General features: G+C 33.7%; 1 protein-coding gene across 4 annotated transcripts in view; it reads right to left on the bottom strand.

Moving 5' to 3' along the window:
• Positions 1-14,256, bottom strand: part of LOC144974678 (uncharacterized) — a 35,898-nt gene extending 21,642 nt beyond the window's left edge. For 2 of the 4 annotated variants that reach the window (XM_078917785.1, XM_078917786.1), the window contains exons 1-10: positions 12,728-14,247; positions 10,713-10,888; positions 9,746-9,966; positions 8,643-8,800; positions 7,634-7,722; positions 5,816-6,041; positions 5,276-5,404; positions 3,273-3,386; positions 317-431; positions 11-78 (exon numbers count right to left, since the gene is read on the bottom strand). In XM_078917785.1, coding sequence (XP_078773911.1) covers positions 11-78; positions 317-431; positions 3,273-3,386; positions 5,276-5,404; positions 5,816-6,041; positions 7,634-7,722; positions 8,643-8,800; positions 9,746-9,966; positions 10,713-10,888; positions 12,728-13,825 — 2,394 coding nt within the window. In that variant the 5' untranslated portion in view covers positions 13,826-14,247. Of the gene's footprint in view, positions 1-10; positions 79-316; positions 432-2,822; positions 3,387-5,275; positions 5,405-5,815; positions 6,042-7,633; positions 7,723-8,642; positions 8,801-9,745; positions 9,967-10,712; positions 10,889-12,727 lie in introns of all 4 variants that reach the window. The other 2 variants (XM_078917784.1, XM_078917782.1) reach the window with 2 other exon arrangements.
• Positions 14,257-14,659: the final 403 nt, after the last annotated feature.

Raw genomic sequence — 14,659 nt, 5'->3', positions numbered from 1 at the left:
AATTACCTACCTGTGAATTACTCTGCGTAATATTTATATCACTTGCACAAGATACTGTGTCAGTCGCTCTTTCATTGACTGTAACAAAGAAAAAAAGCCAATAAAATGGTGGTGGTAATTTAAAAGTGTAGGTCATACCAGTATCAAGGATATTTGTTCTCAGGAGATTGGAAGAGCTTGAGAGATTCCAACTTTACAAGATATTGCTTTCTCCCCAACAAAAAAGAAAAAAGTTTTTTTTAAAACTATTCATGTTATCTTATGTAAAGATATGGAAGAATTTGATAACATGGAGGCAAAATTTGCTTTAAATTACCGTGATTTTCTGATGCTTGCACATTGTTTGGCGAGCTGTGCTGAACTGTATGAGAGTTGTTTGTAGGAGAACAAGCACTGCTTGAAGCCACAACAGGAGGTTGTACCGGAATAGTCTGTGAAAGAATACCACAAATAACATAGGTTAACCCTGAGTGCAACACAATAAGTCATGTATCTGTTGTTTCTAAAATTATTTTTTTTAAAAAAAGAAAAAGATAAAACAATCTAAAATTATGTATCTGTTGACTTGAGTTGGGTTTTGCTCCTTAAATTTACGAAGCTAATATTTATTTTGTGATGTAAACCAAAACAAAAGATAGGAGGATCAGAATATCAGCTTTATTCCATCTGCACGTATAGACAATGATGTTATTAACATTTAACTTAACCAAGGTCTTACCATAATTAAAAAATTGCCATAAAATGGTCCTATTATTTCTCCTCATAACATTTAAACAGCAAAAAAGAAATATTACTAATTATTGGCAGTGTTGAATTTAACATTTTAGGGTGGAAGTCATAAAAAAGGGATAAAAAAATAAATGTGTACATAAATGTTTATGCCAAAATGTATTAAGCAACACTATGACTCTTTTTCATTAATTCAAAACTAAATCACACCATTCGAACTGTTTTATGATGTATTTGAACATTTTCATTATATTCACACTGGTGAGGAAATGAAAATTGATGGCAAATACAGAGACCTCTATCTTCCAAAAGTTTTGAGTAAAATCGTGCATTTTTGCTGACATAAAATTGAACTCTCTAAAAACATTAAAGTATAAATTGCACCTGATTTACAGAAATAAACATAAGAATTGAATGCTTTGAATTCCATTTTAGCCCCAAACCCTGGTTATGATTAACTGTTGATGATGTGATTGTGTCCACTTGTATATTCCGGTAATAGCTCCAATGAGTGATATCAGATTAAGCTTATGGTGGCTCTCCATTGTTTAAAAGTAAGGCTAGCCTTTCCATAATCCATTTATAGAGAAGCAGAAATCAGGGTATAAAATAAACACTGATCCTGTGTGCTGAATGAATATGGATTGTGAAACATGACCTTATGTTGTACACAACATTTGTCAACATTTTGCAAAATTACATTTGTTGTTACAACATTACATTGTCAGTAACCAGACAATATTGATTCCGGGCACAGTGCAGTCAAGTTTGTACTGTCAAGACTGTATTTGACGTTGACACCTAATAATGCCAATCCCACTTTTTTCCCTTGTTTTAAGATTGCTTATCTACTGCACTATCAGAAATGCCTACCTCAAGTCTCAGAAATATGTAATTTGAGAGGAAAAAATGTGATTTCCAATTTAATAGTATAACCAGAGTCCCCATTTCACTCCTTTACCCATAATAGCTAAAACTACTGTTTCCGTCAGGAAGTTCTTTGAAGATGTCTTTTGAGTGAGATTTGAAAATGGCAGCTTGCCAAAATGCATAATGTTGAAAAATTTGAAATGTTTGTAATAGTTTGTATTTCTGCATAACCAACTCACACTAAGGCTATTGCTAATTGTGGTTGTATCATGCTTGTTCTAAAACACATGATCTCCTAGGGCTCTTCAAAAAACTAATTTCTTAGATGAGAGGTTGAATCGTGTCCATTTTAATACTTCCATGGGAATTAAGTATTAAGTTCCTATGCACAATCCAAGAAAACGGAATTCTACTCTACTATTATCAAAACGTTGCTGCAGTCTATGAAATAATTTTAAAAATTAAAAACCCAATAAAAAAAACTAAAAAATCTACGGGCAGCAATAAAACTCAACAGAGTAAGTGTAATTTCAGCATAACATGTTCCATCAGCAAACTACAACTAGTAAAAAATAAATCTAGCATAGAATTTGTTTGTAATGTTTGTTAGAAGCTGGAGCTAAATCAAATTTAATCTAAATGAATTTCTATGTTTAAAAAGAAAGAATTTTAAAAATTAATACTATTTAACTACTGCCAAAAGTAATTTCTGAAGCAAGATATTTACATCTTAAATATGATAGGAACAGAAAACACAAAAATTTGAACTGAATAAAAATAGATTGGTAAAAAAAAGACAATGCGACAGAAGGGAGAAGGGAATTTTAAAATGATGGCACATCCCATGCAAATAAAGAATATACAAATAAACAAAAATTAAAACAAAACTAAATTGATAAAATTGTCAATAAAATGAATGGATGGAACAAAACTGGAATGCTGTTTAAAACAGTGAGTGCTAAATTTTACTGTTTGTTTCGTGCAAAAAGGGGTGGAGGGAAAAACAAAAGGAGAACACTACTGAAATCTACCTCAAATATGAAGACAGACCAAAAACTTGATTAAATTTTTTTTTAAAAATGAGGAAGGAAACTAAGAACAACTACAAAACCAGAACCCAAAAAAGTACAGTGTAATTGAATGAAATCCACACAAGGCAAGCAGGAGGATATTGTTAGTAGCAACAACATAGCCATCCTGATTTCTGTGCATCATTTGTGTACCTGCTGCTGCTGCTGAGGCGGTGGCTGAAATGGACTCCCTTCCAATGCCCCACCACCACCACCTGGAGCAAGACTTGCCTGGACGGTGTTTGAAGTGGTGGAAAGAATTTGAGCCTGTTGTTGGTTACCAACTGATGACGAATGAGGGAGAGCAAGAGTGGCCCCTGTAACAGTGACAACATTGCCAAGCTGTTGAGCTGAAGACGGAGTAGCACTGGACTGAAAAACACTGATATTACCACTAGGGACTTCCTGTTGTATTACACCACCCACTAGACCACAAGAAGAAGCAGGAGTAGGAGGAGGCAACTGAACAACGGCATGTCCCTGACCCATTGGGGAGACTAAATTGGCCATGGGATTGGGTATCACCGGCTGCCCTTGGTTTATCGATGTCATAGGAGTAAAGGTAGGCTCAGATGCCAGAGGAGGCTTCTGAGCAATGGATACCTGCTGAGATTGATGAGTAACAACAGTCGAGCCTGACTGTGTTTGGCCTTGGAATTGCACAGAAGACGTTGACTGTTGAACAGGTAAGTGGGCTTGTTGGGCATTCTGAGAAACCTGGAAGGCAGAAAATTGACAAACTATCTATTAAACAATATATTACATACTATCCCATTTTGGCATATCATTATATATCCCACTTTCTCACCCTCATTATAGAACTGAGCCAAAGTCAAAAGGTGCTTGACTGGCACACATGATTTGAATGCAACTTTATGATTAATGATGCAGGTGTAATCAAGAGTATTTCTTTACAACTATCAAGACTAAGATATAAAATTTGATGGAAAATGAATTCTGCTTTGCTCATGGTACCCGGAATTTGCTTGTATCTTCACTAAAATCCATGTTTTTTTGGGGGGCATTTCACCGGTCATTTACGGTGATATTGATAGATCATCAACAATTTGTTATGTTATGTCTGTCACTTCCAAAGTAAAATATATGTTTGTTGAACCAAATTTCAATCAAAATGGTTTAAATTAAATATTTTAAATATTTATGTATTGTGACATGTGTTTTGCTGTACCTACTTGTGCCGTTTTAAAATACTATTCATACTTTAGAAGAAATAAAGGTTCATCATTTTGTTGTCATTTGACATAAATGACACCACAGCCTCATTTAAGACAGATATTTTGTTTTGTGAAACCGTATCAAAATTCAAAAGCTTCTTCATATTTTTGATGAGTTTACCAGCTGTTCAGTCGCCAGATGGCATTTCTTCAAGGTTGTAAGTTGAACCTTGTTGTTCTTTGTCATGAGTGCATGGCCGACTAGAGTACTATAGTTACGTCATGCATGAGTGGCATTCATTTTTTGGGTTAATTGTCACAAGTAACACCAAAGGTGTGATTAAGATACCTGTGAAGTATGAATTAACTATAGAAATTATGCTTTTTAAATAATGACCTATTGAAAGCAGAGTTGGTTTGTTCATATATTATATTTTAAAGCAACCAAGCTAATTTTATGACACGAAAATCGGCTTTGCCAGAAAGTAAGCAACACCAGACCAATGCACAGCTACAAGTACTTATAATCAACATCTCAATAATAAGTTTGATGGAATATAAAAATATCCCGGTTTATAGTTTGAATATTATTTTAGACAATTTAATGTAAGAAGCATAAAAGTAACAGGTTTTTGGTGCCATCAACATTTTGCCACAGGCAATATCAACAAGTATCATCCAATGAAGAGATATCCTCAGTCTCAAGTTGGCATGGTCTGTATTATATACAGCATTAGTTGCTAACTCATAATTTTTAAATAGCTTACTTTAGTGCCTATTTACAAACTTCTTTTTTTAAAGCTAAAGTTGAGGAATTTCAGTTGCAACAGGAATATGAAACAGGCGTACAACAATCTATTTAGGATAAATCATATAAAAACAAAATGTCAACAACTACCCCCAACCACCTTTTCCCAAATAAACCTGAATTATGTCATCAAATATAGAAAGGCCAAAATATATAGACAGTAGCATCATTGGTAGTGATGATAAATTGGTGATTGTAGTGTTGATAGCATGATGGCTGTTTTGGCAGATGATGATGGTAATGCGCAAGTGGTTGTAGTAGTGATATGTCGTAATTGTCGTAGTGGCGGTGGTGATGATAGGAATCCTAGTAAATGGTCAGCCCTTTATGAGTTGGGAAAATAAAAAATAAAATAAAATTACCTTTATTCATCCCACAGGGGAAATTTGTGTCCAGGGTCTATTCCAAGGGAAGACTGGAATAACCCAGGCATCGGCTGCAGTGCACCGACGCAAAATGAGCTAGGATGAGGTGACTTGCTCAAGGCCACACAGAGCAACTGCTGATAGTCGAACTCAGTACCTTTCAGGTACTTAAGGGTTCTTATTTTTTAGCACATAAAAAATTCAGTGTTGATGCTAAAAATTATAGTTAAATAGCAGAATGATATAGAAATCTTTTACCTCTGCTTGCTTTGCATTCTGATGTTCTTTATCCACTTTTTCTCGAAACTTCCACACTTGGACAATTCTATCCTTCATTTGTTTTGTTACAATCCTCTTGTCATCCTCCAACAAAAACCCAGATTTGACCTGAAATCCATGAAAATATAGTGTTATCGTCAAGTAGTTTCTACTCTATTTGTGTCAATGATAAAATATACAAAAATAAAAGAATAAACACATATATGTATATATATATATATATATATATATATATATATATATATATATATATATATATATATATATATATATATATATATATATATAATATATATATTCTTCTTTTAATGTCCTCAAACTTTTCTTAAAAACAATGAAAGCTTACAAATCTTTAGCCGATAACAATGACTTTAATGCCAATTATCAAATATCTTAAAAGAGAATATCCATGAAGGTCAAGTAACCCTATTCAATATCAGAACAATCAAGGTCATTTACTCCTTTGATTTGCCTTCAATTCTGATAATGCCTAGTGAATAATATTATTTACTGTCATACCAAATCAGCGGCAATTTCTTCAGCTTGATCTTGACCAAGATCGAAGTCAAATTGAATGGCTTCATTCTCTTTATGAGTGTCCCTTCTCTTTTTGGCATCTACCACTCGGAGACGCAGGGGAATAACTTGCTTTCCCTCTAACTCCTCCTCCTTTATTGTGAGCTCAACAACAAGGCCAGTGTCCTCTAAGAAAAAATCATGGGCCAAAAGAGCCTTGACTGTCAACCTGTTGGAACACAAGAGAAAAAAAATGAAAAGCAATCAATAAGTTTGGCCTCACAAATAAGTAAGAGAGAGAGAGAGAGAGAGAGAGAGAGAGAGAGAGAGAGAGAGAGAGAGAGAGAGAGAGAGAGAGAGAGAGAGAGAGAGAGAGAGAGAGGGGGGGGGGGGGATTCATACACCAATAAACAGCATCTTTTCTTCTTCTATAACAACTGAAAAAAAAAAAAATCATTCCCTAAACAATGACCGTTAGTAATTTTATACAGTAAAAAAGGTATAAATCGGTCTATAAACAATCAAACTACGATTTTTCCGCACATTTTCATGTTTTCAGGGCCTTCATTTTAAAATATATATTTCTTTTTCAAATACCTGATCAGTGAGAATGTTGATCACTCTTGAAATGTGCAATGGGAATAAAGTTCAGATTTCAAAATGCATAAGTGCAAGAAATCTATAATTCTAGCCCTCAATCAATTCTGATTTTGTGATCTCTCAAAATATTTAAATGATACTTCTATTTATTTTATTTTATAATGACCAACATTGTCCTGAACAGCCAAGATAAAATATTTTACCACCGAGCACAGAATTACTGGAAAATCTATTATAAAACTATCTTTTAAAGACATACACGAAAAACTTGCAAACCTTCTATTTCAGACTGATTCTATCATCTGTTGACTCAATACGAAGAAAACCTGCTAGGTCGTAATACTGATGCTTTTTGACGTTTGGCTTTCATTGTGAGTATTGTTTGCTCTACGGAAACCTAGCATATCCACAACAAAAGTTGAGGACATCATTTTAAATCTCTCTTGATACTATCAAGTAATGATAATCTTTTTAATCTATTCGTTTTGAAAAAGGGTTGAGGATCAGCATTGTTCCGTAAATCCAATGTTAAATTTTTATTATCGAGCACAGAATTACTGGCAATTTTTTGAGTATAATAAGTATAATAAATAACCGCCTGCTCCTCAACAACTGTAGTTCTCTGCAAATATTGCGGAATCCCCACTAGTTTTTAAAAATCTAATTTAGTGTGAAATGTAACGCTGTTTTTTTTGTTTGTTTGTTGCTTTAGGTCTCTTCCAACACAATTGAGGTTATATGAGAGACCGCTGAAACAAAAAAGCAAGCAATCTAACACAAATAGTACAAATGTAAATCAAAATCATAACCTAAATATCCCCTGTCAAAAATACAATCACAAACCAAAGAAGCAGGATAGGCTAGTAAAGAGAAGAAGAAACGACATCACTATCGGATCGTACACCCATGCGAACATCATAGGTATATGATTCAAGGGTGATGCTCCCATCCAACCACCCGCAATGTAACGCTGAATAACATCACAAATAATTGTAAATGATATCATTATATGTTACTTTATGGGTAAGGGATAGAAAAAAAGAATTTTTCATTGTCTATTCCCTTAGAGAAAATGACATTTAAAACATAAACAGATGAAACCTGGGCGTAGACAAAACAAGTTTGACTCAAGGACAGAAATCAATTAGAAGAGAACAACAGGTTCAAGGGAGGAAGAAGTGGCAAATATATTCTAGCTTAAGATGGCAGAAGATCTATTACCGTGATTCTCTTTTAGTAGCAATGCATCCCTCTATAATTTCACGAACAGGAGCCTCTTTCACACGTTCTAATGCCTCTGGATGAACACCCTGAAATATCAAGTTAAAGAAAATAGATTGTTAAAACTTTTAAAATATCAAAAAATTAGTGTGAAATAAAACAATATACTCAAAAATTCATAATATTATGTTATTTAAATTTCAGAATTTAATAAAAATTTGCTAAAATAATCCCGGGGGAAGAGCAATTCATACTACGCATATTATACAAGAGGACATTTTGAAATAATTTAAGATTGGACAGCCAATATTAATGTTTAATTACCTAAGCATTTGGAAAGACTATATCATAATCTTCCCCTTCAATTGATGTTTAGTTAGGCCAGTATACTCAAAATATTTTCTGTTTCTTTTTATTTACATGGATGTTAATCATGGACAACAATGGGGACTACCATAAACCAATGAAGAAAAACAATAACAATATTATTATCAATATAAATAATAATAATAATAATAATATATAATAATAATAATAATAATAATAATAATAATAATAATAATAATCAGATGGACACAAGACCACATGACCCAAAAACAAGGAATGCTCAGAGTTGAAGGATATTTTAAACGGCATATTCCGCACTGTTGAAATAATATTTAAGATTTTAGAAAACCTTTGTCAACAGAACTTTTAAGAACAAAAATAGGCATATGGTGCTTTCTAATTTTTGATGTTTACAAAGAAAAAAAATCTTACCCGGAAAACAAGCAGGACACGATTTACATTTAAGAGTCCATGTCATGGTATTTGTCAATTTTGTATCTCTAATCCAGATCGTAATCAGGGCATTTCTTGCAGTATAATAATAATAATAATAATAATAATAATAATAATAATAATAATAATAATAATAATAATAATAATACAATTTAAAAAATAATATAAAATAAAACAATACATAAAAGTTAGACTAAAAATGATCATTAGTTTCATGAATAAGTCTTACCGTTGTGACTTTCCTATAAATCTGTCCTGGATTGTGACACTCCTTGTATGGATACTCAGAAGACGCCATTTCCAACATGCACATCCCAAACGCATAAATGTCCACAGCCTCATCATAGTGCTCTTCATACATCTCTGGGGCCATAAACTCCGGAGTACCTTAAAGAATACAAAGGACTCCTTGTACTCTATGCTGCCATGGTAAAGAAAAGAGATGGCAGTATTATAGACATTACACTCTGTAGGTCCAGCGGGCTCTCTCATCAACTGAAACCGGGTCATTCAAATTAATAAAAACGCCAGAGTAAAGATTACTACTTACAACTCCTCTTCAGTGGGGCTTTCGTTAGTCTTGCCGCTTTCAGAAAAATGAAGTAAAACAGAAAAGAGAAATAGGACTTATGATGTTACACAATAAAATTGAATAACAATCAATTGTCCAAATGGCTGAAGAGAAATATGACAAGGTTAATGATTAAAGAGACAATTGAAATCTATTCACAAGCGTTTTCTGAACCAAACAAAATTTTGAATCTATGAAATTTGTACAAGATCATGAATTCCACCTGGATGATTTTCTAGTTGTATATCACAAGTGATCTGTGATGTGGCAATGTCAAAAATGTGGGTTCTGAACTTATTAAAAGTATATCAACTCACTGTCTCAATACAATAGGTAAATAAGCAGATTTAAAACATGTAAACAGGACATCATCTCATGTTAATGTTCAGATTCAATCTTTAAAATTTCTCAATTTAAAAAAAGGCGAAATCTAGACTTACCCAATTCAACCTAATGGAAATATAGATAGAGGTATTAGTGCAATGAGTTTCTCAAAAGCTAGATCACAAGGCAAGAGTTAAATCAGTTAAGTAACAATTCAGTTACTTGGGGAAAATGGCACACCTATCAAAATTAAAGGGACACAAATATGAAAAAAAAAATTCACATTCCCATTTCAGATTTTAAAATGGGAAAAATATAATATTACACTCCTAAAACCAAATAATGAGGCACAAAACATTTTACAAATGAGAATATATAAATAAAACAATGCATTTCTTTTGCTTAGAATAGCCAATCCCTAAAAGAGTAGAACTTACCTATTACACTCTTAGCAAAAGAATTGCTTTTTAGTGTTGCCAAGCCCATATCCCCAATCTTCACTGAACCTGTTGTTCCTGTGATAAATATATTATCGCATTTCAAATCCCTGTGAATAATTGGAGGTGTTCGAGTGTGCAAGTACTGCAACCCTTTTAATATCTGCCTGCACCAGTTTTTTAAGACCTTCGGATTCAACTTCTTGAACCGTCCAAGATATCTGGAGAGGAAAATTTCAAAAATATCTTGAGGCACTGTCAACTGTTGCCTTAGCAGCTGTCAAATACATTTTTTAATAAATAAATAAATAAAAAATGAAAAATAAATAAAGGCACTAAATAAGACAAATTGCAGGTACAAAAAAAAACAAACAATTTCTACCAATCTCAGCTTGAAAATCTTCATCATCTGTTTCATGAATAAGTGTGGTTTAGTTCCTTTTCCAACTCTGACGTGTACATAAAAACTGTTCTGTAAAATATTGGGGGAGGGGCAGAGATAGAGAGAGAGAGAGAGAGAGAGAGAGAGAGAGAGAGAGAGAGAGAGAGAGAGAGAGAGAGAGAGGGGTGGGGTCTGTGTACTAATTTTTTGTTCAAAATCATGAGGCAAATTGGCCTGTTTACATGTTCCTTGGACACCCTTTTGAATGAAATTATGTTTTTATTTTAAAATAATTAGATTTAATATGAAAAATCAGCAATGTGTGCTGAATGAAACTTGGTTGGTACTTAAATTTTGTATTTTTTTAAACTTGGGTGAGAAAAGGTGGAAAAATTATAGAATTGCCTACCTCTCCCTAAAGCCATCCAACTTACACCTGAAACTAAAATTAGATATCTCTTTCACCCACCCCCATCTCCTCTCCCTCAAAAATAACGAGCCCTTTGAAACACCACTTTCTCTCCTTGCTAAAATTGGTTTATAATAAAACTTTCTAAAATATAAACAAAAACATTCATTACATACGTTTTCAAAGTTCCTGATGTCATGAGCTCTGTAATGAGAACAATTATCTTTTGTTTGTAGGGCCCTTCTTCTTCCCAATAGTCAAAGAACCTTAGAATATTGGGATGTTGCAACTCTTTCAACATCTCTGCTTCTTCTTTGAAGCGTTTACGATCCCCTTTACTCCATCTTTTGTCCTAAAGAAAGAAAGACAAAAATAATACAATAATACGAAAAATCTAATGACTTTCTTCTGCAGTTTTAATATTCAACAGCAATAAATTTTCTTAAAATATGAACACATATGAGGAAATATGAGGTATATGTCATAGTCTTTTTAATGTAAATATTTACAAAAAGGATTAGTATAACATCTGTTTAGGTGTCATGGCTAAATATATTCTAAACCTTTTAGTGATATACGACTCTCCTTACTAGGCATTCTCATGTTCTCAAACCATATAACCATTGAAGCTTAAAAACAATATATAGTTAAGCAAAACATATGATTTCTAAGGTACTCTGATTTTTTTAAAAATATTGAATATCCGATTCAAATCCATAATTCAACCATACCAAATATATTCGTTTAATGGCTGAAAAAAAATGTCTTTGACATCTATAAAGAATAAATTTTGGACCTTACTTACTTACTTATCCGAACCAGCGACCACCTGAGCTATAAATTTTGGACCTAAAACTGGGCAGTTTACATAAATGAATCTCTATTCTAGTTTCAAATTAGCTTAAGTTGACTGTTACATATATGGGATATTGTATAACATAAAAGTATAGGCCACTTACAATATCAGAAGTTCCGCATTGTTAAATAATAATGTATCATAAGTGGGAAACTGATAACGACGTGACTATTTCTCCGAATGCTCTGGATAATAAACTTGATCTCTATTTCTCCGAACGGTTTCTGTTCTCAAGATTTTAAATATTTTGGGGGGTTATTTGCGAGAGTGTCTTTGTGAATGGTGAATGTGTATACATTTAGGGGGTGTTCTTTTGCCAGTGCTCGGGAGCTGTTTTTTTTTTTTGGGATAAAACCCGTCTTTGTCAACAATATGCTTAAAAAACCCTAGCTTGATGATTCGTGAAAATTCCATGTCCATTCTGTTTGCAGCGACCTTGCGTCCGTAATCCATCAGCTACAGGAGGCTAGCCAACCATTCGGAGAAGTAGAGTTCAAGTTTATTTTCCTGAGCGTTCGGAGAAATAGAGCCAGCCATCTGATAAAGCATATAAAATTGTACAAACCCACATGTGTCACAACAAATGTACACTAAGGCCGTAACAGCATGCTACAGCTATTAACCAACTCCTATAAGTGCCATACACAAGAAAAACTTGCTTGTATTGCTATTCATTTTAGCCCCTTTGTCATCAATTCAACTTATGAAATCAACCACAAACACCCAATATGTTCCTACGTTTATGCTTTGATTAAGCGATATTATTTTAGTGGTCCTGCCGTGTTAGTAAAAGAGAAAGAGAAAAGAGATTAGAATGCACTGTGGTCTTTCACATTTTAAAAAATAATACTAGAAAGATAGCATTAACGATCTAACATAATAAAACTATTCCCCCTGAAAAAAAAATAATATGCTAAAAGACTGACCATAAAGTTAAAGAACAAATATTCTGTAAGTTACCTTCCATCTAAAAAATCTCTAAAATCAGTACGGACTCCACGTCTAGGCTGAGTTAGTCATTCATATATAATGTAATAATTGGACTTATTGATTAGTCATTAGATTTAATGTAAGAAGCTATATTGCAGTACTATTGAAAAAAGTGAATGAATGAATATAAAATATATTTGATTTTTGATGTCCTTGGAATCTCATCAAATGTAATAATTTTCCTTTTTCTTTGCATGTTCACATGCTATTCGGCTTTAGTTGTCTTTAGCGGCAAATAAAACCTATTGAATAAAAAGATGTCCTAAAATGATCGTTAGGCCTATTCGATATGAAATATTGATTGGACCTACAAATATAGATGGAAAAAGTTTCTAATAAATTTACCTGTAATTCACACCAGGCAACATGAACACCAGTATCGATTTCCAACCCTTTATGTACAGTTTTGAAGGAGCCTCTGCCGACCTCTTCTTCAAGTTTCATGAATCTGTGGTCGGGGGACATTCTTGACGACTTAGCGTCATTATTGTCCCTCTTCTTTGACTTTGACTCATGATCATGGTCAGATTCAGCCTTTACAGAGGAAGCAAATGTTACCATATTATTCTTTGCTTCAACAGCGGGTTCAATATTATTACTATTTTCTAAATTACCGGTCCTTTCATTCTGAGTATTTTCAGGCTGTACAGATTTTGTAGCAGATTCGTTTATCACAGATACCTTATTCACAGTAAAACGACTCTTACTCTCATTGATTTCTGGCAAGGTTTCATTTTTTACACTTTTATTTTTTTCTGAGTCTTCTTGCGAGTATTTTGGAGGCTCATTTTGTAAAGGACAGTCTTCTGGAACTTCTGAAATTACATTTGGAGAGGATACATCCTTGATTTCTTGCATTGTTTTTTTGACTAAGTCTGGCTTCCTTCTAGGCGACTTAGCAGTATTTGATTTCTTTCCAAAACGCCCAGCTAGGGTAAGATCTAATCTCTCCGAGTTCCTAACTTCTTTATCAATTTTGAGGGGAGCTCTAGTCGCAGTTGGTATTTGGCGAGATGGGGAGCTCTTGGGAATGGGGTTATGAACCAAAGAAGTTATTTGATATTTTGAAGCGGGTGATCTCCTAAAATTAGAAAAATCCGTAGCTTCTACAGCTGAAATGCTATCCGAGACACACCTCCTGGAATTTCCCGACTTGTGCGGTCGAATCAATGGACTGGAGTATACGCTTTGCTCTTTGGCATTATGCTCGTTTACCTCTTTATCTTTCTCTTTGTTGTTTTCGCTAATTACATTGTCACTCGCTACCTCCGGTTTGGCCTTGTCAATTTTCTCTGCTGGAACTTTTCTAACTTTGAGTTCCAAGTCACTATCCGATTGCTGTTGATTGGGGATGCGTCGAATTCGTGATACTGTGGAAGGAGATTTATTCCTGTCATGAGAAGCATCACCGTTCACAGCTTTCCTCATGTGCGATTTACTCATGGTATTGAATAGATTGATTGCGATATAATCCGTTGGAAAATAAACGCTGAGAACATAAAGTAATCCAGGGTTTAATCCATTCAATACAAAAACACAAAAGTGAGGCGTAAACCGAGGAAAACAAGCCTGAGTACAAGCAGGCGTGAGATAGCCTAATCTATCCAACCATTCTGTCAAAAAAGTCAATGACAAACATGGATAAACAAGATATTTTCTCCTTCCAATCCATGTTATATGTGTAACGGAATAAATTATATCCAAAAAGAATAATACACAATGAAATAAAGAACAAGTAATCCAGAAATCACGTCAACATTCACATTTTGACGTTTTCATTGTTTAATTCCTGTTGCCTGAGTAAAACTTTCAACAGACGAGTATGGCGGCTCCTTCCAGCGAGACAGTTGAAAAGTAGTCCCCAAGTGATTTTCATTTATTTTCGAACAAATAATTATTATTTGCTAAGTTTATGATAAGAATTAAAGATATTTTCTACCGATAGACTTCCTTTCTTTTTACGGTTATCCAGATATAAAGATATAATATTTACAACATGAGAGAACTATTTAGCGACGCGTAGTAAAAAGATAGATTCACAACATTGCAGTATGTCGGATATCCGCCCTCATAATGCTGCTGCGTGACCTATTTTCTTACACATTGTAATGTCACCAAGACGCATGTCAGTCAGATAGCATTTTTCTACGGTGTATAATGGCCTATCCTAAGTTTCCCTAAGCATAGCCACCACTTATTGATACTCAAATTAAAAATTTTAAAGAGAAGAAGAAAATTATTATTTGTGGACAAAAATTAAATTGACTGTATTTGACA

The sequence above is a fragment of the Berghia stephanieae genome, chromosome 6 (genome assembly GCF_034508935.2).
Source record: "Berghia stephanieae isolate SIO BIC M18660-M18661 chromosome 6, UCSD_Bste_1.3, whole genome shotgun sequence".
NCBI classification, from domain to species: Eukaryota; Metazoa; Mollusca; class Gastropoda; order Nudibranchia; family Aeolidiidae; genus Berghia; species Berghia stephanieae.
Note: the sequence above shows the minus strand (reverse complement) of the source record. Positions and strands in the feature narration are given on the sequence as shown.